Genomic DNA, 25,674 nt, shown 5'->3' on the forward strand with positions numbered 1-25,674 from the left:
AATTTAATTATTCTTGATAATCTTTATGTTCCACCTCCGAAATTGTATCTTCTCTGTTAATTGGTTTGAATCCAACATTTTCAATTAATTGTTTACAAAATAAGTTCCTTTCATTATCATATTTAGATTTTCTGCCTATTACCTTATCGTATTCATTTTTATAAATATTCCCTGATTCTTTAAGTTTGAGTAGTCTTCCTCTCTTAACTTCCCGTTCTATTTTTAAATCTTCTATTTCTGCATTTATTTTCCCTATTTCTTGAGTGACATGATATATACTTTCACGATCTTTCAATGAATTTTCAAATTCTGTTTTTTGATTCATGAGATTGTTAATTTGTAAATCTATCTTCTTATTAATCTGATCCTCGAAATAAGTTTTATAATGTTTAAATAATTCATAAAGGAGGCATAACGTAGTTTTGTCTAAGTTATATAAGTTCTCTATTGATTGGTAGAAATCAGATAAATAAAGATTGTTTTTTAGATAGGATTCGTCATACAAGGAGTTAATTATTCCGTTTATTTCATCACTTTCAATTCCATATCCTTCCAATATATTTTCTATTTCTGTTATAAATGTGTCAGAGCTATGTTCTTTTTTGTATTTATCAATATTTAAATACTTGTTCTTATTTTCATATTTTTCACTTGTTACACCCTCGATGAGATCTGATATTTCATTATCAGATTTTGTCGAAAAATTCTTTTCTATAACTTTGTTCTCTATATTTCCAATTGATATTGAGTATCGGATTAGAAAGTCTATGAACAATGAAGGAATAACATCTAGATTTAAATAACAAGCTGTTAGGTTGAAGATGTGTGATAGTGTTGTGGTAAAATAATTGGAATAAACAGAAGATAAATTTTGAAAACTTATCAATGATCCAAATGGCTTAATTTGTCTGTTGAGAAGAATATGAGAATCTTGTTTATCATAGAAAACAATTGGTTCTTTGTAAGAGAGTGGGTGAGAAATTTTGATATTTCTTGAAAAAAATCTGGGAAAGAAAACAGAAAAAAGATAGAAAATATGAGAAGAAATAAAAATAATAAAATAAAACAATAGTTCAAGAATAAAAAGAAAATTGATGAACAAAATAATGAAAAACAAAATAAGAGAGAGAGAAGGTGTGAAATTAGCTTCTATTATGAATGAGACTAGTATGAGTGTAAATGTCCATGTGATCATGCTATGATTTTCTAACCTTCCTAATACGAAATAGTCCCTAAAATAAAATTAATGAATGGATGAGTATTGAGTTACCTTTCGTCAAAAGGTTTGTATATTAGTTGAAGAATCAAGAATGTTACAGCTACAACCAGTGCCATCCATATTCTCGATCCACTGTAGTTTTCTGATGGAACAATGACAATACTACCTATAACTAGAACAAGGCATTTTCGAGCAAACACTACTGTTTCCCAATACCAATAATCTTGCCTGAAACCATTGTGTAAAAATCCATACTTCATCCTTATACTGGGAGCATACAAGTTATTTCTGTTGACAAACAGTGCCATGAATGACAAGAATGGAATTCCAAGTCCCCAAACCAACAATCCACACAAACCTAAGATCAAATATCTAAGATAACCTTCCGAAGGATTAATAGAACACCTTATGCTCATTGCAGGTCTCAACACATATTTGCCTGGGAATGAACGACCCAAATCTATATAGGTGCAGTCCAACAAACTCAACAACCTACTCGTAATCTTGCCATGGACAGAAAACAAAACTGTGACGTAAATGGGAATCATATCTTCCAAAAAGTTCTTAAATCTATCCCATGAAGTCTCGTTTGGTAATGGAATGTATCTTAATATCATAAGTAACCTCTCATTCCTATATTGTTCAATAAGACTATCTTGATTATCTCCCTCATACTTAGCCTTAAACTGCTGTAATAAAGCCAACTTCCTTCTAATATCATTATACTTGACAAGCTTAAAAAGGACCATAATAATCCACATCATCAAAGTCACAATAAACAATAATATCAAGGGGAAACAAGCCATATATAGCATTGTGTAAAAAAATGAATCAGAATGCTCTAGGTTGAATAAACTTCTAATTACACAATCAATTGACGTGTAATACACTGCATCATCGGAATCAAACACCTTAACCCACTTGTTTATCATCTTCCTCAAACCCACAGGTAGTTTCAAGTCACTGAAGTTTACAACATTCACAACAGATGTACAGATACCAAAGTTGAGTGCAATCTTAATAACAACAGAATGTATTGACCTACGGTTATATCCTGAACTTATATTCAGTCTTGCCATAACTATGTTTATAAGCAATAATCCAAAGTAGTACAAGATTGTTATGGAAATGTTTGGACGCATTCGAGGACATTTCTGACACAAAGCTCCCTTCACAAAGTTGTTAGTGTATCCCTTCTTACACTCACTACACAAATAATGCTCCATTGTATCTGAGCATTTGTCATTTCCAAGACATGAACCATTAATGGGACATTTGATAAATTTCCAATCATCAGGCTTCCTCAATTTTGGATTTATCTTATCCAAAAAGTAACCTTCAACAGCAACTGGCTTCACATGGTCATCAATGTTGACAACGAAATTCTTAAGAGTCTTCATCTTATAATTAATCAATCCACCCTCACATTTAGCTCCCTCCATACACTTGCTACAAATACCACCTTCTAGATAAAAGTAACCCATTAGACAGAAACAGTGATTGGAACTTTCGGCACCAGGAAAACTAGTTGCATTCTGAGTACATAACCCATTACAACTCGAATCCATGACTGAACTTTTGTAAGTGCCTGGAGCACACGCATTGCATACCTTCTTGTTATTCTCCAGATCCTCTGACACAAAATAATAACCCTTAGTACATTTACAAAAGTTAATTGAACTAGCATTATCTACTCCAGGTGGAATCTCAGTGTTTGGTGGACATGGAATCGGACTCCGAGTTACAACTCTAGAACGACCAACATCGTCCTTAATCTCAATTACACCACCAGGACAATACTTGTCATTGAAATTACAAGAAACACAACCTCTGTCAAAATAATATCCAGGGTCACAAACACATTGCTCCTTAGATGTGGCACCCTTCTTACCAGTAGTAGATGAATTCTCGTCACACCTAGAACACATATCGTTTGAAATATAAGATTTATAATGATTCTCAGGACACTCCTTACACGTGTTCTGAGCATCTACATCCATATAATATCCTTCCTTACAAGCACACTCTGATGATGAAGATGCACCTGGAGCCTTAGTTTGAGCATTGGAATCTGAACACTCCATAGGCTGCCTATCATTCATCTTATCATCCTTACCACCCAAACAATATTTACCAGCAGGACAAATAGCACAGTGTTTAGAAACAATATCAAAATATGTACCCTTGTCACAAACACAGGCATCCTTTGAAGTGGCACCATTGGACATTGTTAGAGATCCGTGAGGACATGGAACAGCAGGAACATTCCCAATAACGTCCTTGTAGTGATCCTTTGGAGCAGGAATACACTTCACAGATGAACCAGATGTCACAGGAACAAAACCCTCTACACAAAGACAATTCAACATACTAACATTCTTATTATAAGGCTTTATTGTTATCGAATGTTCTTCACACTTTATTTTCTTCTTTGAGTACATTTTTACATTTTCATTAATTGGATCTGAACCAACGCAATAGTGATTTTCACTACACTCTTCACAAGGATTTTGTGGGTCTTCAGTCTCATAATAACCTTTATCACACAAATGGCAATCACGAATACTGGTAGGACTCATCGATTCACTAAATGTATGCTCAGGGCAATCAGTACATTTTGTATTACCTTCAACATATTTGTATCTTCTATATCCACATGGAATACATATTAGTTTGTTTATATCTAGATTTTGAGTATCAACATTTAATAACTTAATTTCCTCTTGTATTCTCAGTTTTAATTCGTATTCAGGACTGTAATGATCAATTAGCCTATTCTCATCAACAATTTCATAACCTTTTTTGCACATACATTCATCAATTGACAATGGTAACTTTACAAACAAACCATTAGAATTAAGATTTATTACAGTTGTAGTATTTTTAGGACATTTGTTTTTCTTTCCATGTATTCCCCCAGGGCAGAAATATCCTTCCTCGCAAGGTACACATTCTTTAACACCACCTATATTTTTAAAATAATAACCTTCATAACAAGCACATTCTCTGTCCTCTTCAGAAATACTACCAATTTTATTTGAAAAGGAATTATTATAACAACCATTTCCTATGCATTTTTGTAGACCAGCAGAGCTCTTCCATTTACCTGCTTCACATGGTTCACAATTATTAATACCATCAGATACATATTCATACCCAGGCGCACACAAACATTGAGTGCTAGAAGTGGAACCTTCGCTTATTGTTATTTCTCTCCCAGGACATTTGGTACATTTTTTCCAGTTCAAAATAAAAGATTTAATTATAGCCAGTGAATTGAATTCTCCTATTTGGCACATTTTACACCCATTAGATTCGTTATTTGGATCATTAATATCATTTTCTGTGAAAAAATATCCATCTTTACAAGCGACTTTAAAATTTAAGTATATAGATTTGGATTCTATAAATCCAAATGCAGTTACACGTATTGAAAGTATCAGTTTGTAAATATAATTAATATTAATAGTTATTTTCCCAGTGTTACTATTTATTTTTATTACATTTTTATGACTTGGATTACCATTCCAATCATAATTTCTTTTTATACTTTTCAAATTCTTGATATCATCTGATTCTTGTTCTGGCAAGTTATGATCCGTGTCATTTAGAATATCTAATTCATATCTCATTAGATTTTGTTTATTTCCTGAATCTATCTTTGGCTTAAAACTTAATTCATCTCCAATTACTATCCACTCTGGAGTGTTATATTCAAAATTGTTGATAGAAATAGTATCATTAATATTGATGATATTGATTGATGATGATCCAGCTCCATTGTAGTAATTTTCTCTAGGTCCCAATCTGAATAACATTACATAGTCCTGATCATCCATTTGATCATTGCTTTCAGAACTCATCTCCAGTTTTGAAATATGAACGAAATTTCCGTATGATATCATGTTCAATTCTGTCCTGCCGTAATATGTTATCTTTTTTATTTCTTTGTCCAAATCCAAGGTTAAAAGGGACATAGCCGGATTCTCTGATTCAACAACGTAAATTAAAATTGTTTTCCCATATGTTAATGTCTCAACTGATATGGGATTCATTAATAAGGGTGTAATGAAACGTTTCATAGATCTATGACCTCCAGATATACTATCGCTCATATGTCCGCCCGTATATGAGTCTAATAAGGTCAATTTATTGTGAAGTACATCAACTTGAACCCATAACAAGTTTCCTTCATGAGGTTGTGTGATGAAACAGTGAATAAAACTTGATTCTCCGTCATTTTCATATTTGAATCCATCCAAAGTGTTTATACATGGTCCCACTTCATTGGAAGGGTTAGAACATGAAATATATGTAGGCTCAAATATACCCACAGAACCTGAGTCTCGACAGATTTTAGAAACCTCATTTAATGAAGAATCATATAATATTATACAATTCAAACCAACATCAGTAACTAATATAGAATGTTTATTAGTACAATCAAAACTATAAGTAATTATTTTCATGTCGACAGGTGATAAGAGTTTTGTACATGAATTATTACTCTCATCGCAACTGCTCTTGATAAAATTCATGTTAAATACATTGTGTTTGCTACTATTTTTATCTATTTCAATCTCGTACATCATTATTCCTGGTTCACCCTCAGTCAAAACTATTCCAATTAATTTATTTACCGAAATATATGTCCCAAATGCTAGTGGGCTTTTTACATTAATCTTTCCAATGTATGTAGGAGATAGTCTATTTGGTCTAAAAACCCATATTCTTATCAGATCTTCATCAGTATATGACCAAAAACTCATTATTGCAGGATATTCGAGATGATTACCTAATTTAAACCCATCAAAATCTATGTTATCAAAATCTCCTTTGTAATTAGATCGCATCATTTCCATGATAAATCCGGTATAATCTCTTTCAAATTTAGCATTACTTGACGAACTGTCGTATTTGAATGTCTTATCATCATTTATATAAGTTTTAAGTCTCATCATATCCCATTTATCGTATATTTTATAATTGAATATATTTTGGGGTATTTGTAACTGTGATTCAGGGTATATTTCACTTAATTCGTGATTAACAAATTCGGTAAATATTCCAAATCCAAGGCTTTGAAATTCCAAATCTTGTGTGAATACACAAACTTCAAACCTTTCAACTTTACTCTCCATTAACGACAAAGTTTTTGTAATCTCAAAATCAGATGCTCTCCAAGTAGTCAGTGACATATCAATTGTACTATCGGACACTGGGAAAATGTTTATTGAATATGCGAATGGATTTTTGCACAATTTAGAATTTTTATCATATTTTGATATTACAACTGCCGTTGGTGGAAACTTCACTTTCCAACTTTCAAAGAATAGTGATTGCTCGCGAAATTTGTTTTCACTTCCCATGTCAGTTATCAGGGTAAATATTTTGTTTGAATAATATCCTAAAACCATTTAATGATGTTAATAACTAACCCATAATGTTATATCTATGAATTATTAAAGCGTTTTTATCAGGGTCGTTAGTATTTTCGTAAATTAAAGAATATTCACCTGATTTTTCAACTTCAAATTTTATTGTTTCATTCAATCCTATTTCTTTCCTTAATATGGATTTTACATTATATTTCAAATTACTTCTCCTGTTAATTTCTGGTACACATATTTTCTCAGTTCTGCTATTTTTTTCAATATCTAAAAGTTTGTTGATGGATTTCATACAAATTTCTCTTTTTAAGAATTTGCTCCTTTTACAAACCAATGAATCTGATTCATTAACCAAGGAAGCTACTGCATGACGTTGTTGAAATTGGTTTATTAAGGAAATATTATTATCTTCCATATCCTCAATTTTACCCATTGACGTGCCTAAATAAAATTAATTCATATGATCCTACCTTCGACAATTAGATTTCCTATGGTAATGGTATAATTTATATTAGAGGAACAAGGGTGTTTCATTCCGTTCGCATATTCGTAATAGCTGCTGTACATACAGGCACAAATTTTAGAACTAGATTCTAAGTGTTCTAGGGCCAAATATCCCTTGAATACATATGAAGCTTCACTAAAAGAAGAGTCCGAATACTCGAATATATCATTTTCGTCACTCTCCAATTCTTTGTCATTGGTTAAGTTGAATACTTCAAGTTCGTAGGATTGAACTATATTTTCTGTGGCTATCATTCCAAGATCTCCGCATATATTAGAATTATCTATAAATATAATCCTAAGTCTGTATTTGGGTATATATGGAGTTATCCAAATATCAAACAAAGTTCCAGGCTGAATCGATATTTTTGGAATTTCTAAAGCAATAGATAAAATTAAGAAACAAACCCTTTGGTGTACATTTTGATAATTTATCCATGTCTGTTAAACACCAGATTCCCTTTTTACCATGGACTTCTCTACAGTAGTTATCTGGAAATACAAATCTTTTATCATATAAAGAATGACTTTTTCTTAAAAATTCATCCCAGTTCAAACAAACAGAGTTATCGTTTGTCATATTTTGGCATCCTTCGTATGTTATATACTTATCTGCGGTTTCATAATCATCGTGATAACCTTCTTTACATGCTACAAAATTATGTATTTACTTAGATTTGAACATACGACAACCATTTGTCAGAGCATTCCAGTCTATTTTAGCCTGATTAATTGATATCCCTTTAACAGGATTCATTGCTACTCTTTTGCATGAAACAAATTTTCTACAATCCTCTAGGCACAACCCATTTTGGTCATAGTTTATATCATTTGATGAATAACATTTGACATTAAAGTTTTGATCAACTATTGCAGAATAATTTTCTCTTTCGCATAACTCATCTAATGATTCTTGAATTTGACTAATTTCTAAAGACATCTAAATTTAACACTACTTACTACAGTATTTCTTAATCTGAGAATTTACTAATTTCATATTAATAGGTTCTCTATTTGTAAATGATTTTACTACTCCGTTACATGGTACCAGTTCTCCACAATTACTAATACATGAATGATCCACAATTGAATAATCAAGGTATATGTTTTCAACACAATAGAAATGTAGATTTCCCTTCTCGTTCTTGAATCTTGCTGAGTTTGAGACTACGTTACTCTTCATGTTGCAATAGTTGTTTGCCCAGATTTGGACTCTCGAATAATAAAAGTCACCTATATTATAATCTATTAGTCTCATGTATTACCAAATCCTGATGTGTTAGACTTTAATCCGAATATTCTTTTATCATTTTTCAACCATGTCTTAACTTTGAATTTGAATTCTCTGGTCTTCATCAATTTATTTTCTACCGCGGCACGTGTTACTGAGTATGCTGCCAAGTCTTCCTCTGAAATCTGACCATCTTAATAGTTAGTTTTAACTAACGTCCATGTTCGAAGTGTTGAACTTTATTGCTTTTGAATCTACCTATTTGTTTTAATTATGAGGAACAATATACCTCCGTATATTTATTGTTGTATAGTAGGACAAATGCAATCACACTCACTATTTTTATCATATTAACTAGCTAAAGTTGATAATTTTAGTATTATTCTCTTCATTTATGTTTATTAAAATAAAAATAAATTATAAAATTAGTTATTTAAAATTCGTCGACTTGGACGAGGTTGCGTAATGTTCACTGAGTCGAGTCATCTCGTATTTTTGTGTATAGTGTTTAGAGGATAGAATAATTATAATCTAAGACATTGAATTCAGGTATTATCTATACCTATTAAAACTTCATTTTTGAATTAGCTTAGTTTCGGAATTTGTTATAATTTCATCAATTAGCCCGTAGGATTTGTATTCTTCTGAAGACATGAAATTATCCCTTTCGATATCTGATGCTATTTTTTCATACGGTTGTTTTGTTATGTTACTGAATCAAATTATTATTTAGGGTGTCGTGGTACCTGTAAATTTCAATTAAGTTTTTTTTGATTTCTAATATGTGTTGAGCCTCAATTTTGATCTGTTCAGCTGTGCCTTCTGCAAGACCGCTAGGCTGCAATAATAGAACTCTTGAGTGCTGAAGTCCATATCTTTTTCCTGGAGTTCCCGAGCCTAACAGTAGTGTGGCAGTTGAGGCACAAAGGCCTACGTTTATTGTTACTATTTCCGACCGGACGTGCTGATTAAATTTATCTTTATTAGTTTTTACCTCTAGAGTGTCATATAGCGATAGTCCAGCATGCATATTCCCTCCAGGGCTGTTAATATACAATGTGATTGGTTTCTCTGATGTTTCGTTATCCAGGCATAGTATTGCTGCTATAAGTTGATTTACGTATTCATCGTCCAATGGTTGACTAACGAACAGTATACGTTCTCTGAATAGTCTAAAGTATTTTCCATCTTGTTAAAATAACCTATTATGTATATCTTCCCATTCAACTTGGTTTGATCCTGGATGTTTGTATGAAACCTTAGGGATTCCTTAAATAAACATTCAGATTAATTAAATTACCTATTACATTTTGTATATGCAAATTACATCTTTTGTCGTCTTTATTAAAAAACTTGTTATAATAAACATTATTGTTGAATTTCCCTAATCATATTTGTATAATTTAAACATACCATTGTTAATATGATTGATCTTAAATGTGTAACACCTTTCCTATAGAACAATTATTATCTATAAACATCAACTTTGTTTACCTTAATAAAACTTAAAAATAGAAGTATTTGAATTGTAATTTCAAGCACTTCCATGGAATCTTATGTTATGGATTACTCTGCCCATATATACTCTCATTTCTCCCCAAATAAACTATAAATCTAAAATTTTAATTAGAATCAACATTTAGACATTATTTTTAAATAAAAGAATTGTATATAATACAACTTTTCATGGAAGGCACACATAGGTCTAGAAGACAAAGATTGAAACTTAATGTACATCAAAATGAATATATATTATAAAAATAATCTAGTAAATTAATTAATTAAAAAATTAGTGAAGGAAATGAGAAATTTGTGGTTAAATGGTACCGCCAGTCTGTTGTACCATTGCATCAATAATATCTCCGTTTTCAATTCCCAGTTCTTCAGGTGTTGCATCTCCTTTAATTCTATCACCATCAAATAGGAATCTCACTACATTGGTTGTGAAAATGGGTAGTTAATAAAAATACCTGCTTCTGGTGATTGACCCAGACGACTGCAATATGTGTTCATGAGTTTTTCCAATTTTGTCTTTTTTTTGATTTTAAAGTAGACTTCGGAACCGTCCTAGACTTTTTAAAATTTTATTAAAACTTACTGGAGATCGAACTTTAAGTTGAATATGCTCATTTTCAGGCTCTGGTTGATTATTCTCTTTAACTGTATTTTCGTCCATGTTGAGCTAGTATATAAATTGGAAAGATCTAAGCATTTAAAATTTAAATAGATTGGTTTGATGTAATCAATGGAATACCAGATGTTTTTCTGGAGTTACACAAAAATGGATCAGATACTGACCAAAAATATAATGGATTCTTTGAATATATATAGTTAATCTTAGTTTTGAAGAATTTTAAATAATTATTTTATTCTGCATCTTTAAATTGGTTATCATTACCACTAGGCCACACCCCATGTATAAGAAAATAATTAAAAAACAATATTAGTATGTTATTTATAAGTATTTTTAATTCTATTAGAGATCCTCTTGAGTCTGGTGTTTACGAATTTTGTAATTTTATCGTCTGATGTTAAAATGTGTGTATTGTCATTTACAACATCACGAATCTTTGTGATTGCGAAAGCTGAATCCTTCTTGTTTTTAAATGTGAGCCCATCGAGTAATACACAAATAAGATTTGCATACAGATATTGAAAATACTCTAAAAATAATTTGTTCCTCTCCTCTCCCTTTTCTACCTTGATCTTGTCTACTAGTTCCTTGAGTTTGTTTATGAATCCTTCGTACACTTTCATTGAATTTAAAAGTTTCCAATCATTCCTATTTCCCAACTTTATTTCTCTCTCGATCCAATCTTTAAACTCAATTGTGTGTATCGTCTTGGTCTGCATTAGTAGTGATGTTATAAACATCTTTGTGTTAGATCTCTTAGCCTGAAGTAGTTCTAGATATATTCTAAACACTCCTTGGAGCGCTGAATGAATGAACTCTCCTGCAACACCTAGAACGAAACTGTTTCTGAAAAATTGATGGACCACACTTTTAAAGAGAGTTTCGAAACAAGTGTTCATCTTACCCAGGAATAGGTTAATATCCTGCTTAATTATGATCTTTAAGTTATTTTCTGCCACCCTCTGTACGTGTAAATCTGGTGAAATTAACTGTGCAAATACAAAGGGCAACAACTCCTGCACGTTTGTAAGTCGATTAACAATAATTATCTCTATAATCTCCATGTACACCACCTTATCATATTTATCATATAATACCTCTCCAAATAACTTTTCCTGATTCTCTTCTTTATTAAAATAAAGGTGATTTTCAAGATCTGTAATTCCAGCCTTACCTTCATTATCGTAATAGTTAGTTATTAGGCTCATGAATGCATTTGTATACTTTTGTATCATTATATACATTAGGTTTATCAAGTCTCTTTTCTCTTTCTGATTTTTGTTGTCTTGGTCGATAATATTTTCAGAATCAGGGGTTTCAGAATCTGAACTTGAGGATAAAGCATGGTATGTGTTCAACATTCGATTCAGTATCAGGATCAGATTATTGTATTTGTCTGGCTTAGTCTGGTAATATTCATAAATTTCTGAAAGCACAGACTTCAATTCTTTGTGGTCGACTTTGTAAAGGTTATTTAGGTTTGACATGTACCTACAACAGCACTGGATTAACAGGCCTGAGATACTTTCGATATCCAAGCCATTGTACAGCTTGAATATTTCTATGAAAAGCTTGAAAACCTTGAATTCAGTGTCGTTAAACTCAGATATGCAGGCCAGCTGCCACGAGTATATACTCACGTTTAAATTACCCAGCATCTTGTGATTCAAAACACTACTTCTCAATTCCAGCTTATCTTTCCCCAAGTTAGAATTCAGGAAAGAGGATAGAATTTTCTTTATGTTGTTGAGGTACTTAAATGATGTTTCATATATCTTCATTAGATATTCCTGATTGTTATAGGTCAGTAGCTGAATTATTGACCTTACCAAAATGGGTGAATTATAGTTGACCAGGCCAACTACATTGTTGGCTATGTTGTTCAATTCACACAATATCTCATCTTCATCTTTCACAGCATCACCTTTTGTGGCAGGTTTGGAGTTTTTAAGGTACCTATAGACTATAATTATGAGGTTGTTAATTGCAATAATCAGGTTAACTTGTTCAACGTCTAGTAGAATCCCATCCACTAGCTTCAGGTACGGTATGAAATAAACTAGATGTTTTACAAAAAGCTTTGGGTAAACTTCTCCAAATAGCTTAAACACACTCAAAGCCTCAGTAAGTTCGAAGTAGCGGGCACCCGTGGACCTCTTCATCAAAAATAAATCAAGTAAATTTTCTAGCCAATTATTTACTATTGTTTCGGGATCAGTTAAATTAGTATTATTTCCTACTACATCTTTCCTTGTCATATTAGAATTACGACTACCGCCATAATAACCAATTGGGTCCAATATAACTTCAGTATTACTTTGGTAATAGTTGAACATTATTAGAATAGGGTTTAGTTTTCCTTTGTAAGACTCCATTTTATAAAGTATTACCCTGACAAATCTTTCCAAAAACATCTTCTTTTGGTGATCGAGTGATCTTTTCAAAAATTGTTCTTCTGGACTCACTTGACTATTTGATTTATTTTCATAGGTATGTTTAATGCTCGAAAACGAATCAGAATTTAAAGTTTCTATTGAGTATATAAAGAACGCGCTACACAACAGGTTATATAGTGCCCTTTTAACTTGTTGGTGTTCTCTATATGAGTCTAAACTTCTTCCGGCCAAAGCAGACACTACATCAAAATATCTTTCGATTTGCACTAGGCTGAGGAACATATGTAGGAACTTCAGTGATCCTAGCCTGATTTTATAATTTAAATCCTTTGTAGTTAATAACATCTTGTCTATAAGAATTTCAGATATGTATCTCATAAGTTCGTCCTCAAATTCAATATCATCTCTAGCATTTTTCCCTGAAACTCCCTTCTTATTGTAGAAATGAACCAGAAAATTTGTGTATATATTTATGACTTGTTGTCTAACGTAAACGTTGTAGTCTGATATTGAGATCAACAACATGGTTTTTATTTTTTTATCCAACAGGTAATCGTAGTTCTTACTCACCACCTCATATATGAAATCAATGCATAGTCTAAGTGTCGTATTTTCATTAATTGTGTGTATTAAATTAATAACCGTATCCAATATCGAATCATAGAGCTCGCGAACAATATTGTAAACATACAGATCCAGAATTAAAAGATCTATCCTATGTGCGGGGCTGTTATGGTATTTGGCTTCCGACAGGTATGGGTAATTGAACACGTGGGAATAGTTAATATTGTTGAAAATATAATTAATTTTTTTATTCGATCCACTGACACCAGAGAAATTAGCATTATTCACTCCTAAATATTTAAAAATTTTAAGGAACAACAGCAACTGTTGCATCTCCTTCACATTGTTAATGTAACAGTAGTCCTTAAGGAACGTGTAAAATATGCACGTTCCAAGGTTATTCAGCTCTGAAGTAGCGTCTTTTATGCTAATGTAATTCAAATATCCCATAATATTTTCCTTAATATTCTCAAATGTTATTTCTTTCATATTTTTACTTAAATCCAAATCACTCAGATACTTAGTTTTATTACGGTTTACAAATGGAATTCTTAGAACTCTATTATACAATTCGAACAAATGACTTGATATTATCAGCAGGAACCTAAGTGACTGTAGTTTTTTTGTATTCTTTTCTCCCTTTATTTCTTTAACATCTTCTTTCTCATTTGGTCTCTTACCATTTAGATAATTCCCGTTAATGTGCGCAATTAACATAGACAACAATTCATACACCATGAACGACACGAATGGGTGCTTGGGATTTTCTAGTTTCTGTATCAAAATTTGAAAAAATACTTTTCGGCTTCTAAACGTTACATTCTCCATATAAAACGTGTCATTTACAAAATCTCTAAAATTATTCTTAAATATTCCGTAAGACTCCTTTTCATCTCCGATACCTTCACCTATATTATTCTCGTCTATTCTAGACGTGTTAATGAACATTTGCTCAAACAGTATCACTATAATCTCCACATAATAGAAATTATTTGTATTTCCTGTGTCCCTATCTCTCGTATATATTTTTACGCTATCATCTTCTTTTCTAACTTTAGCACTGTTTTCAGTGGAGGTTGATTTAGAAATACAACTGCTATCATTACTTGTGGGTGTGTTAGTGTTGTATAGGCGAGTGTTAAAAAATATAAAGTTAGAAGTTATGTACTTCAAAGCTGACTTAACTTGGTCTAGGTGAAGCCTCTTAACAATTTCCTTACAAACTCCAAAAGCGGCGACAATAATCATATCAATTGGATAGAAATTGTAAAAGAAAGGGAATAGGAGCTTAAACAAAACATCCAACTCATCAGAACCCAGATGTACCAACAGACTTGAGGTACTATTCAATAATTGGATGAACATTTGTTCCAATCCTCCATTCTCTATATTTTCAGGGTTGAACGGTGTATTAGGTCCGCAAGCTACTTTTATTAAACTTGTTATGTTTTCGTAAAAAGTTTTTATGTTCAATTTGGGTTCCATTATCTGCAAAGCAACGTTCATAACATACAATTTGTAAAAAAAGTTACTCGCTTCTTGTAACTGTTTGAGTATTGGAACTAAAATATCTTCTAGTTTCAACAGTTTATCAAACTCTAGCTCTGACAGAAATAGTAAAGTAGGGAGGTTTTCTAACTTTTCAAAATATTCCGGGTCTCTTAAACACTTAATTAAATGTTCAAACTCATCTACAACTGGTTCAATATCAGTTGAATATCCGCTTTCCGCAGTAACCATTTCCTCAGTGCGAACCGTATCATCCGATATTACAGGTTCACTACTAGAAAAAGTCTCTTCAGAACGATTTCTATCAATTTCAGCGTTAGACGATTCAATATCCGTTGTACTTAAGGATTGAAAACTATCATACTTTTTTGTATAATCCTTTGAATTGGATCTCACAGGCGTTCCTAACCTATTAACTGAGGAGGTTAAGGAACTGTAAACTTCCGAAACGTTATCGCTTGTTTCGTCTAAACAATTATCATTGTTCATTAGCAGATCCAACATTGACAGTCTATGAACGCCGCTGGGTTTAGGCGTTTGTTCACTAATTTTTCTAGTTTCGCAACACATATCTCCAGTAGTTGCTGAATTTGTTGATTTAACACGGCTATTCGGTGTTTTTAAATATTTTACACTATGATTTTCAGTGGAAGGGTTTTTATGTATAACACCCTTTTCCTCTATGCTGTTTAATTTATCCTCAACTTCATTTGAAAAATTTTTTACACTATCCATTAACTCATCAGAGATTGGATTATCAAAAGATTCAAAATTTTCGGATTTTGAAAGTGGTTTATCTTCAGGCGAAGACCTTTTTCTAGATTTAAGGGTTGGTGTAACACATTTTGATAAATTTTCATTTTCACAGGAAATGCCAATAGAATTAGAGTTTAAATTAAAATTTCCGTGAGATGAATGTGCACCGGAGTCCAAATTACTCATACTAATTAGTTCAAACATACCACAATTTATGAGTTACACTTACCCAATTTACCACATGAGTAAACTTAGAAAAAGATTAGGAAAATTCAACGTTTTTGGCATAAATTTTCTATATACTGAAAATATGAATTATAAATACAGGAGGCGCTCACTCAGTAGAGATAGTTATAGGCGCTATTCTAGCGACGACCTAAGCGTTTCTAGAAGCAGGTCATTAAGGCGTTACAGAAGGAGCGTTTCGAGGAGTAAGCGCAGTTATTCAAAACCTAGAAGGCGTTTTTCAAGGGATAGGAGGAGTTATTCAAGTGGTTCAACAGATGGTCGTCATCACCGAGGTATTCTTCCTTCCAATATTTTATTTACAAAAATTTTAGAACGGAGGAGACATCGTTCGCCTTCTGCTGAAAAAACCAACACAGAACCAGTTTCTGTAAATGGAAATGAGGCTGAAACTCCAAAAGTTGCACAAAGGAAGAGAATTCGCAACATGTCATGGAAGCTTCCAAATGCGAATGATTTTCCTGACAAAAACACCAACTTTAATGCTCAAAGAAGGACTAGATCTAATAAATTTAACTTTAATAACAGATTTGACCACAGTTTAAGCAAAACTAGCTTAGAAAATTTTAGATACGAGTCAGACGAATTTAAGGTTCAAAAGGTTCGTAAACTTTATTTATGTATAATAAATATAGGAAAAGATGCACCAAGCTTTAAAGGAAAAAGAAGATAGTAGTAGGGAAGCCAAAAAATTACTTTCAGATTACACCAAAGAACTTAATGTTAGTCTACAATTATCTTTATACCAAACTATTCGTATAAACCCTAATAGATAGTATAAATAAGAAATAATATACATTTTATAGACTCTGGTTGGAAATTTATCGAAGTTACCGAAGGATTCTGAGGAATACAAGGAGTCTAGTGAGAAAATTCAATCGCTTAAAAAGGCTATGAAGGACTTGATATCTCAGGAAAGGCAGGTGACAAAGAGCAAGCCGATGAAACCTGCATTTGATAAGAATATTAGTTTAGATAACAGGGAAACAAAGATATTTTTTCCAAACCTTCCAGATTGCGCTAAAGGTATTGTTTATCCACTCATAATTATTGTTCACTAAATAATTATTTTTAGGTAAGGGTAACTTGGCTAAATGGATCTCCGAGAATTCCAAATTTTTACTACCCCAAAAAATCGCAATGTTGGCATCTCATGGAACTACTTATGAAGCAGCAGTAATCGAATATAAAACACACGATGTTGCACAAAGGGTTTGTTACCGCCATAACCTTTAGATAACTTTACAGTTAACACTACTCTAGTTTAACATCACTATACACATAGTGTAATTATGCTATAGGTGCTTAATTCATGTAAATTACACGGAATAACAGTTACCTGGATGCACGCATCTGAAATATCGTCTGAAACCACCGAGAACAATAAGGGAAGTGAAAGCGCCACAGAGGTAATTCAACCAGATTCTCTTCAAATTATTTAAGGTCGATGTCGACTTCGGTTTCCTAGAGGAATAAGCTCGTTTTCCCACATCATCTGTAAATATCAGAAACTTTGATTTATTAATCATCTTTAATAATGAAATTTATAAATATATATATTATGAGATTAATTATGTAAAATTAACATTATATATTTTGTCGGAGTTCTGGGTTTTTAAAAATGAGTTCGAACCTCAGAAAACTCCGCTTTATGCAAAAGTCAGATGAAAAACCTCAAACTACTACAGAAAAGACGGTCAACACGTTAATTGGAGATAAATCAATTTGGATTCGTGAAGGGTTTGAGGAGATTCATAAATTTCACGACGAGAAGGCAGATAATAAACAGAAGTATCCAAAAATCAGATACATGACGAGGTTTGAAAAGAAATCCATATTAATTTTCAGGAGATCCTACAATGGAGCGAATCCATCAACGGAAGGTTTCATGTCGAAGCTTAAAAAGAAAACCACAACTCAAACAAATAAATAAGATGTGTAGTTTAAAAAATTAAATTTTAAGGTTGGAAATGAAGTAAACTTGCTCATTTGTAGTTTGCGGCCACTGGTAAAAGGGTATATTTATAAATTTGAAGCCAGATTTGGTGAGGATTCTACTCTTAAGCTTACTATTAAGAGTATATCCCAAGCGATAATTATCCACTTCTCTCTTTAATATCTTATTTATCCTACACATTCATTGTATGTATTTAATACTATATATATTTAATAATTTTAATACCTCGGGTTAATGGTAGTTGAATAGTGATATGGTCCGTCGACTTCTATGATAACATTCTTGGATGGAACGAAAATATCGACGATATAAGGACAGACGTAGTGCTCCAACAAAGTTTCATAGTTAAAAGATTTGAGTATGGTGTCGACTTGTGAGTGGATATTACTAGTTTTGAATTCGTTAGGCGCAAATGTTGGCTTAATGTGTTCCAGGGAGTCCAAAAAACATGATATTTCACTCCCTTCTATCAACTTTTTCAGATGAACCCTTTCCAAATTTATTGATTTTCTGAGTAAATTTAATTGTGATACAAAGTTGGGGAATTTAATTATTTCTTCCATATTCTCCCCTGAGAAAATATTGTAAACATACTTTAAAATCGAGTAAATTAGTGTGTCGAGTTTGAGGTTAAATTGGGAGTATGAGTAGTGGCAGTTTATACAAAATTGAATAATCTGTGATATTGAAATCAGTTTAACATGTAGGTTTGATTCTTTGTCCAATAATGACTCAATTTCACCCTTAGTTGAGAGCCTATTAACTATCATCTTAAGGAGAGCAAAAGCTCTAGTCTTGGTTCTCTTAATAGTATGAAGTAGTATTGAAATGTTATGTATTGAATTACTCAATAGAAAAGCTTTGGAATACACTGATGAAATTCGCCTAACTAAATGAGAACAAAGAACTGAATTCCTGTTTCCAACAAGCACCAAATATGGCACAACGGAGTTTTCATGTAATTTCCTCATATCTTTAGATTGTAATAGAAGAGATTTCCCCAAAACTACCATCAAAATATTGGACAGGTCAGAGCCGTTCAGGTTCAACAGATCTCCATATCTCAGTTTGCAGTTCTCACAAACGGAAACTTCCTTGTTATATTCAAAATTCATGCTACATACTGGAACCGTAGAAGATTCAGGGGATTCCTTATTGAACTTAATTTTTAAAAGTACCTTTGTAAGTCTGGAAATATCCTTTATCCTTAATATGCGATTATTTTCGTGTAAAAATCTGTATAAAATCTCACAGAGTAGGACGTAGCACACGTCAATCCCCTCATTATTATCTCTAACTCCAAACTTTACGCATTTCTCAATAATGTATAAAAGATCGCTGCATTTTAGGTGACGGATATATCTCTGGAAATGTGTTAAAAGTGTTAGAAAGTGTGAATTATCTTCAGAATTTTTAATTAAAGACAACCATTCATTTGGGCTAAAGTTAAACATGTTTTCCAGGTATAAATCTCCTGGACCAATGGAATCATCTTTATGATTATCCCAATTACTAAATTTAAAAGCAGGGGAATGTATAGGATTATAAGTTGAAGTCTGGTTAAATGTAGAGTTTTGAGTAGAATATGGCCTAAAATGATAAACGAATGATTTGTGAAAATTTATGGGATCACTTTGAGGATGAAATAAAGGATTTCGTTGTTTTTGTGTATTAAAGCAAAAACGACCGTTTGAACTAACACATTTAAATATACTATGGGAAATCAAAAATCTTTTATATTTAACATTAAAAGATGAAGAAATCTGAATCATTAAGTATGATATATCTGATTTATGAATGGTATGTGGATGTAGTGAAGAATCAAAATAAACTTTCTTGTGTAAATAGTAAATATTAATGATTTTTTAATTTTTAGTTTCTCTACATTTTAAATTGTAAATCTACATTTTAAAATCGCAAATGTCAGAGAAGAATTCTTCGACTACACCAAAAATTACTAAATATGACGATGATTTTAAAACTGTAAGTGATATTTTTTACTTATACCTTTAGGGTAAATTCACCAAAGAGGAATCTGATAAAATCAAGAAAGCTGTTGATGATTTCATTTCCGAGAACTACAACTGTCCCAGGGAGGCAGCCCTGAAGAGGCTGATAAGAAAAAGAGGGAATGTACCTTCACCACTTATTTACATAGCCCAAGAAACTCTACCAAACCGACATCCTAGATCTGTTTACAACTTCTTCAGAAGGCATATTCTCTACAACAAGACTGGGAAGTGGACCAATGAGGAGTTGTTCGCCCTTCTCAAGACTTATTTTCTGAATGAAGAGTCTGGAATTAATTCTTGGAAGTCAGTAACTAAACAATTAAAGAGGAGCCCAGAGCAAATCCATGACAAATTTCGCGAGATCAAACATTATATCAGCAAGTTTAGGTCTGTTGTTCAGAATTCTGAACTTTCGGAAGCTGATAAGATTTCTAGGATAGGGAAAATGACCAAAGGAACCACAAAAGGCTCGACAAAGAAGGGGAGTAAGGCTTCTCTGGATGTGACGCCGGATTTTCAGCAGAAACTTTACGACCTCGTAAGGGAGATTATGAGCAAGGATACGAATTTGTCACTGGAAAACGTCCCCTGGGCCAGAGTTCAGAGCAATTTCCCACAACACTCTATCACTAGGCTCAGAATACACTTCAATATGACTATTTTGCCTAAGGTCTACTCCACACTTTACCCAGGTTTCAATCCTACGATGGTTTCCCGGATATGTTTCAGATGGATGCGTAAGCTCCTAAAGAGACCTAATTCCAGCAACTTAAAGTTTCTCAGCGAGGTTGACTTTAAGAGCAAGTTCCCTCAAGTCCCTCTCATGTACATTAGATACTGCATCAGGAGAACCCTGATTCGCATGGTTCGCAAGTTCAAGTTCCAAGTTATGAACCAAGAAACACTCAGTGAGAGTGTCGGAAATCTTGACCTCGAAGTATTACAAAAAATACCTTCCGATTCTGTGGAAGGGATTTTCTCAAGAAGGGAGTTTAATTTACTCGTTAAGTTCACGTACACTGACTTGGAGGTCAAGCGGTGGAAAAAACACGACAAGGAAATTTTAAAAAAAATCAAAAATGATATTTTGCCCTTGTGCAAATTATGTTGATTTCAACATTGTTTCATTTACAATTTAAACACTCTTGTATCATATATATACATTATAGCTATTAAAGTTTAATCATTGATTCTAATTGCGATTTTGAGTAGCCGACAACGTGCGGGTCCTTACCATGCACATCAATTAGTTGGACCTTTTCCTCTAATTTTGAAATTATATTCTTTAGCTTTTCTATATCATGGTTTAAAGTTTGATTATCCATTCCTCTAATTAATGACTTTACATCCAAGTGTCTGTTTAATTCACCATTTTCTTTAATTTCCTTTGTAATGTTAGGTGTAGAATCATTTAAGTTATCGACATTAGTAACCTATCAAATATTAATAAAACCATAAACAGGTGTTTGTCAATCTAATTAATCTGGATAAATACCTGGCTAAGCAAGTGATTTGCCGTATCTAAACAATCTTTGGCATTGTCCAAATCATATTTATCCAAAATATATTGCGATAGTTTGAATCGAGTTGGGTCAAACTCATAGGCAGAAGGTGTGTATAGTTTATTTTGTCTATATAACTTGATCACGTTCATACAATGTTTGAGGAAATGGTATTTACGAATATATGCGCTTTCTTCTGCTACTCGAACACTCCTCCAACATGCCTTTTCGAAATTTTCGCATAACTTCTGAATCTTCTCTATCTTGTACCTGGAGCCATAAATCCTTAGCCTTCTGAGGACCGCCAAACTGTTATTCCTTCCAACTCTAAAGCATATTTTCATCTTCCAAACATTAAATAAACAAAACTTAATAATTTATCGCAATTCATTTGATGATGTGTAAAACGCCTAACAAACTAAATCCAAATCATTAAAATCACAATTTATGTTCTAAATGAATAATTGATAAGAAAAAATGTTAAAAAATTAATTATTGAGAAATTTGGAGAATTCTGGCGTTTTCCAGGCTAATTTAAGTGGTTTGTTCCAGGGCGACCCTCTCTCCTCAACCTGTGTATTTTCATTACAAAGATACACGTTTTCGTTCGAGGAAACCAAGATTACGAAGTTATTTTGTGGTGAGATGCACAAATCTGTAATGAAGTCCTGAACTTTTGCAAATGATACGATATCGTCTGAGAACTCCTGTGTGAGTCTCTGGTAAATACCCTCAAAAACGCAATTTGTTGCTAAATCTCCAAATTCAAAGTTTCCAATCTCTCCTATAATGTTACAAGAGCCAATAACAAAGGGCGTTCCGTTCTTGTTATCTCTAACACATATTATTCTATTCACAGTTCCTAACCATTATTTAACATTTTATTATATATAGAAATTTAGATATAATAATTGCTCAAAATATACTAATAGAAACCTGAAATGGAAGCTTTAGAATACGAGTAGGAAACGTTTTTAGATAACTTTAGATGAGAAGTCTCAGAGTTTATAATACAACATCTAACAGTTCCATCTGAACATCCACACAAAACTGTTAGGTTTACTGAAGTTTTATTTCTAAATCTCCAGCCTAATGTGTTTATATCAACGTTTTCCATTAGGTTAAAAGAGTATGTTTTAAGATTCTCGTCAAGCTCTTTGAAAAAATCACTTTTATCAGTTTCTTCCATTGGTTTATCAAATTCTGGTATAAAACACAAATGTAATGTACCTGATTCAGTCCCAACTGATACCCATTGCCCTTTAACTCCATCCAACGTTGCCATTTGACTATCAGCCTTCAGGCTCCTAACGTACTTTTTTTTGTCAAAATTATCTCCCAAGAGTGAAGAAAATGTCGTTAATTTGTTCCCCTTACTGTAATCATACAGATTTATATTTAATTCTGGCCACTTTTCAACCACTAAACAGTAAATACATAGTATTCTAAAATACCTATAAGTGTATCGTTGTATAAAAGGTCAACATCAGCACAGTCTGCTGAGTTATTAGGTTCGATAATCGCTACAGGTGTAACTCTTGACTCAATCGGTATATATCCATCAATATAAAGTGGGTTATTTGTGAGAGATTCCAAAGTATTTATAGTTTCATGGCTTATGTCCCATACATATATATACCTAAAGACACATATTATTATTATACTCCATTATATCAAAGTAACTTATATTAATATACCCGCAATTAGTTTTACAAATGAGTTTAGAACCATCTTTGGTAAAAAACATCTTCGTTACAGTGCCTATCAGGGGCGATAAGAATCCAACGAATTTTATATCAAAGGAACCATCTTGAAACTTAAAAATCGAGACCCTTGAGTTAGGTCCGAGGAGTCCGAGGAATATCAGTTTATCCGTGCACAGCACTGATGCGAATCCTTGTGTTACCTTCTCATTATAATTCATCTTATTAAGAAATTACAAAGTTTTATTTAAATATTACAAAATACTAAACATTATTATTAGATTATTAAAATTTAATATATTAAGTGGAATATCTACTACCCACAATTACATATACATATTAGAACAAATAAACAAAAGTTTTGAAAAATTATGAATTTATATGATTCTTTAAAGTTATGAGTGCTTTAGAATAAACTTCAATCTGTCCATTATACAAATCTGTATCAAATCTCTTCTGTTTATCCTTTAATTTTTCAACCTTAGCACTTAATTTATCTATGAACGACTTTATTTCCTCATGTGAATCATGTTTATTTCCATTCTTTATAGAATCTAATATATTTTCTAGTTTCGTCTCAAAATTTCTCGACATTAATTCCAATTTGTTATTTATCAACTTTACTTTATTCTTCTTTACCGATATCTTTTTCCCTCTCTATTTTTAATATACATAACAATTTATATATTAAGTATATATTATCCACTAATATTATCTACTATGGTATATAGATGTGTATAATATACTTTAAATAGATGTTTGACTATTTGATCCCCTTCTTTGACATGAACCTTAAGGCTTTTGCCATCTATAATGTATTTATCCATAGTTTCAGCTGCGATCTTTGCGATTTCATGGTCCTCAAACTGGACAAAAGCATATCCTCTCGATCCATTAGTCTATTCAAATTATTAAATGACTAGAACAAAATGTTTCATACCTTTTTGGATTTCATCAATCTAATTTTGATTACATCTCCAAACTGATTAAAATAAGTCTTTAGCTGTTCTTCAGAGAGTTGTTTTGGTAAATTTCCAACATAAATTACATTATTTTCATTTTTTTTATATGAAACCTTTCTTTCCATCTTTACTAAAATATAATACATACAATTATTGCATAATAATATAAAATGGTGTAAGATAATTAAAATAATATTGTATTTGTTGTACAAATAGTGTATAATATTGTGATTATATTATATTGGAGTGTATTGTGTTCAAATCATTGAGTGAGATTCCAAATTTTAGTTTGAAAGAGTCTTCCAACAGTTTAAAGTGATCTAAGCAAGTTTTTAATTTATCACTGTTATCAATCATTATTTCGCGTAAATTGCACAGGTGATGGGTCAAGAAATTATCCTTTTGGTACACATCATGTTGTTCGTCCCAGATTTCTATTTGAAATCTGAGGGTTCTTAGAAAATTTCTAGTCAATTCCTGGTCATTAATTAACAGTGACTCAGCGTTACAAAATGCTCTTAAAAGTCTTTTGTACTGTTCCAAACTCTCAAAATTAAAGCACAAAATGAAGACCAGAAAGCTATACTGTAACTCTCCCAGAACATACAAATACTTATTATTAAATTCAGCCATTTTATACCCATTTGAACGATTATCGTTACTGATTGAATCTATGATATAGCTGGTATCCATGTGCATTTTCGTTAGCTGTTCTGGTGTTATTTCCTTCATTTTTCTTATTCTATCATTGCACATTGGTATATCTGAATAATATATTGATTCATAATCCTTTTCTACACTATCATCTACATGATTCTCTGACTTTTTTGTGTCATTAAAACTACAGCCATTACTCTTATCACTACTTTTAATCAGGTTTACATCAACTTTACTTTTAAATGACGATAAATTACTTGCTACATTTTTATATTCTTCTAGTGTTTTTGATGGGTCTTCTTCACTATCACTGAGTTCCAATCTTGTTGTACAATTTCTTAACTCACAATCACTTCTTAAATCAGTGTTTATGTTGTTTTCAGGCGGTATTTCAGAGTTTTCTGATTTACTAGCTGGAAAAGGCTGGTTTGTAATAACTTTATTGATCGGTCTGAGTCTTAGAATAAGTTCTGGATTAATACAATCCGTGATATTTGCCCATAAATTCGATAGGTTTTCAGGAATCTTAGACATTTTACCTCTCAAATGACCCATAACTATCGATTCCTTGTATTTCTGATTACAATATTCCTCCACCAACTCAAATAATGAACCTTCTTCTACTTGCGATCTCTTATAAACTTTAATTTCACCTTTTTTTAGGTATAAAAACTCTCCTAGTCTACATTCATCTGAAGAATTGTTATAATTAAATATATTACCTTTTTCTTTATTCTTAATGTACATAAAATGTGAACCTGGAGTAAGATTCCAAATTCCAGATACAATATTGGCTTCCGGAAAGGAAATAAAATCAAATCCTACAATTTCATCTTCTTTTTGATCCAAGATTACTACTACAGTGGAGTTCTCAATTTCACCACTCATTTTCTATTATACAACCTTTTATTCATTTTAAATATAATAAAAAT

The 25,674-nt window shown here is 32.1% G+C and overlaps 11 protein-coding genes across 11 annotated transcripts, besides 8 other annotated features; 3 read left to right on the forward strand and 8 right to left on the reverse strand.

Moving 5' to 3' along the window:
• Positions 1-7: 7 nt before the first annotated feature.
• Positions 8-8,693, reverse strand: TA16980 (cysteine repeat modular protein 2; the record flags this gene model as incomplete). Its single annotated transcript, XM_948640.1, has 10 exons — positions 8-1,232; positions 1,271-6,626; positions 6,658-7,050; positions 7,080-7,490; positions 7,522-7,764; positions 7,801-8,043; positions 8,074-8,346; positions 8,379-8,529; positions 8,561-8,602; positions 8,634-8,693. 10 exons carry the CDS (start codon positions 8,691-8,693, stop codon positions 8-10), a joined length of 8,397 nt encoding a protein of 2,798 aa, XP_953733.1.
• Positions 1,052-1,120: a sequence feature (8 probable transmembrane helices predicted for TA16980 by TMHMM2.0 at aa 2033-2055, 2062-2084, 2140-2162, 2286-2308, 2336-2358, 2363-2385, 2405-2422 and 2429-2451).
• Positions 1,139-1,192: a sequence feature (8 probable transmembrane helices predicted for TA16980 by TMHMM2.0 at aa 2033-2055, 2062-2084, 2140-2162, 2286-2308, 2336-2358, 2363-2385, 2405-2422 and 2429-2451).
• Positions 1,288-1,356: a sequence feature (8 probable transmembrane helices predicted for TA16980 by TMHMM2.0 at aa 2033-2055, 2062-2084, 2140-2162, 2286-2308, 2336-2358, 2363-2385, 2405-2422 and 2429-2451).
• Positions 1,369-1,437: a sequence feature (8 probable transmembrane helices predicted for TA16980 by TMHMM2.0 at aa 2033-2055, 2062-2084, 2140-2162, 2286-2308, 2336-2358, 2363-2385, 2405-2422 and 2429-2451).
• Positions 1,519-1,587: a sequence feature (8 probable transmembrane helices predicted for TA16980 by TMHMM2.0 at aa 2033-2055, 2062-2084, 2140-2162, 2286-2308, 2336-2358, 2363-2385, 2405-2422 and 2429-2451).
• Positions 1,957-2,025: a sequence feature (8 probable transmembrane helices predicted for TA16980 by TMHMM2.0 at aa 2033-2055, 2062-2084, 2140-2162, 2286-2308, 2336-2358, 2363-2385, 2405-2422 and 2429-2451).
• Positions 2,191-2,259: a sequence feature (8 probable transmembrane helices predicted for TA16980 by TMHMM2.0 at aa 2033-2055, 2062-2084, 2140-2162, 2286-2308, 2336-2358, 2363-2385, 2405-2422 and 2429-2451).
• Positions 2,278-2,346: a sequence feature (8 probable transmembrane helices predicted for TA16980 by TMHMM2.0 at aa 2033-2055, 2062-2084, 2140-2162, 2286-2308, 2336-2358, 2363-2385, 2405-2422 and 2429-2451).
• A 224-nt stretch (positions 8,694-8,917) lies between the features above and the next one.
• TA16975 (ATP-dependent Clp-like protease, putative) lies at positions 8,918-9,713 on the reverse strand (the record flags this gene model as incomplete). Its single annotated transcript, XM_948641.1, has 4 exons — positions 8,918-9,056; positions 9,091-9,516; positions 9,547-9,613; positions 9,698-9,713. The coding sequence occupies 4 exons, from the start codon at positions 9,711-9,713 to the stop codon at positions 8,918-8,920; spliced, it is 648 nt and encodes a 215-aa protein (XP_953734.1).
• A 447-nt stretch (positions 9,714-10,160) lies between these two features.
• On the reverse strand, positions 10,161-10,520 carry TA16970 (ubiquitin-related protein, putative; the record flags this gene model as incomplete). Its single annotated transcript, XM_948642.1, has 3 exons — positions 10,161-10,276; positions 10,315-10,411; positions 10,443-10,520. The coding sequence occupies 3 exons, from the start codon at positions 10,518-10,520 to the stop codon at positions 10,161-10,163; spliced, it is 291 nt and encodes a 96-aa protein (XP_953735.1).
• A 275-nt stretch (positions 10,521-10,795) lies between these two features.
• On the reverse strand, positions 10,796-15,907 carry TA16965 (uncharacterized protein; the record flags this gene model as incomplete). The annotated part of the gene is made up of 1 exon (XM_948643.1): positions 10,796-15,907. The coding sequence occupies one exon, from the start codon at positions 15,905-15,907 to the stop codon at positions 10,796-10,798; it is 5,112 nt and encodes a 1,703-aa protein (XP_953736.1).
• A 10-nt stretch (positions 15,908-15,917) lies between these two features.
• On the forward strand, positions 15,918-17,391 carry TA16960 (uncharacterized protein; the record flags this gene model as incomplete). The annotated part of the gene is made up of 6 exons (XM_948644.1): positions 15,918-16,224; positions 16,264-16,550; positions 16,585-16,671; positions 16,756-16,975; positions 17,025-17,161; positions 17,251-17,391. 6 exons carry the CDS (start codon positions 15,918-15,920, stop codon positions 17,389-17,391), a joined length of 1,179 nt encoding a protein of 392 aa, XP_953737.1.
• A 179-nt stretch (positions 17,392-17,570) lies between these two features.
• Positions 17,571-17,882, forward strand: TA16955 (uncharacterized protein; the record flags this gene model as incomplete). The annotated part of the gene is made up of 1 exon (XM_948645.1): positions 17,571-17,882. The coding sequence occupies one exon, from the start codon at positions 17,571-17,573 to the stop codon at positions 17,880-17,882; it is 312 nt and encodes a 103-aa protein (XP_953738.1).
• Positions 17,883-17,900: 18 nt separating this feature from the next.
• TA16950 (uncharacterized protein) lies at positions 17,901-19,678 on the reverse strand (the record flags this gene model as incomplete). Its single annotated transcript, XM_948646.1, has 2 exons — positions 17,901-18,078; positions 18,132-19,678. The coding sequence occupies 2 exons, from the start codon at positions 19,676-19,678 to the stop codon at positions 17,901-17,903; spliced, it is 1,725 nt and encodes a 574-aa protein (XP_953739.1).
• A 148-nt stretch (positions 19,679-19,826) lies between these two features.
• On the forward strand, positions 19,827-21,029 carry TA16945 (uncharacterized protein; the record flags this gene model as incomplete). Its single annotated transcript, XM_948647.1, has 2 exons — positions 19,827-19,889; positions 19,920-21,029. The coding sequence occupies 2 exons, from the start codon at positions 19,827-19,829 to the stop codon at positions 21,027-21,029; spliced, it is 1,173 nt and encodes a 390-aa protein (XP_953740.1).
• Positions 21,030-21,090: 61 nt separating this feature from the next.
• On the reverse strand, positions 21,091-23,344 carry TA16940 (uncharacterized protein; the record flags this gene model as incomplete). The annotated part of the gene is made up of 6 exons (XM_948648.1): positions 21,091-21,351; positions 21,414-21,747; positions 21,979-22,282; positions 22,357-22,842; positions 22,875-23,059; positions 23,118-23,344. 6 exons carry the CDS (start codon positions 23,342-23,344, stop codon positions 21,091-21,093), a joined length of 1,797 nt encoding a protein of 598 aa, XP_953741.1.
• A 148-nt stretch (positions 23,345-23,492) lies between these two features.
• Positions 23,493-24,210, reverse strand: TA16935 (nucleolar phosphoprotein (Nopp34); the record flags this gene model as incomplete). The annotated part of the gene is made up of 3 exons (XM_948649.1): positions 23,493-23,780; positions 23,870-24,022; positions 24,064-24,210. The coding sequence occupies 3 exons, from the start codon at positions 24,208-24,210 to the stop codon at positions 23,493-23,495; spliced, it is 588 nt and encodes a 195-aa protein (XP_953742.1).
• Positions 24,211-24,316: 106 nt separating this feature from the next.
• TA16930 (uncharacterized protein) lies at positions 24,317-25,630 on the reverse strand (the record flags this gene model as incomplete). Its single annotated transcript, XM_948650.1, has 1 exon — positions 24,317-25,630. The coding sequence occupies one exon, from the start codon at positions 25,628-25,630 to the stop codon at positions 24,317-24,319; it is 1,314 nt and encodes a 437-aa protein (XP_953743.1).
• Positions 25,631-25,674: the final 44 nt, after the last annotated feature.

This window comes from Theileria annulata, chromosome 1, assembly GCF_000003225.4.
Source record: "Theileria annulata chromosome 1, complete sequence, *** SEQUENCING IN PROGRESS ***".
Lineage (NCBI taxonomy): Eukaryota > Apicomplexa > Aconoidasida > Piroplasmida > Theileriidae > Theileria > Theileria annulata.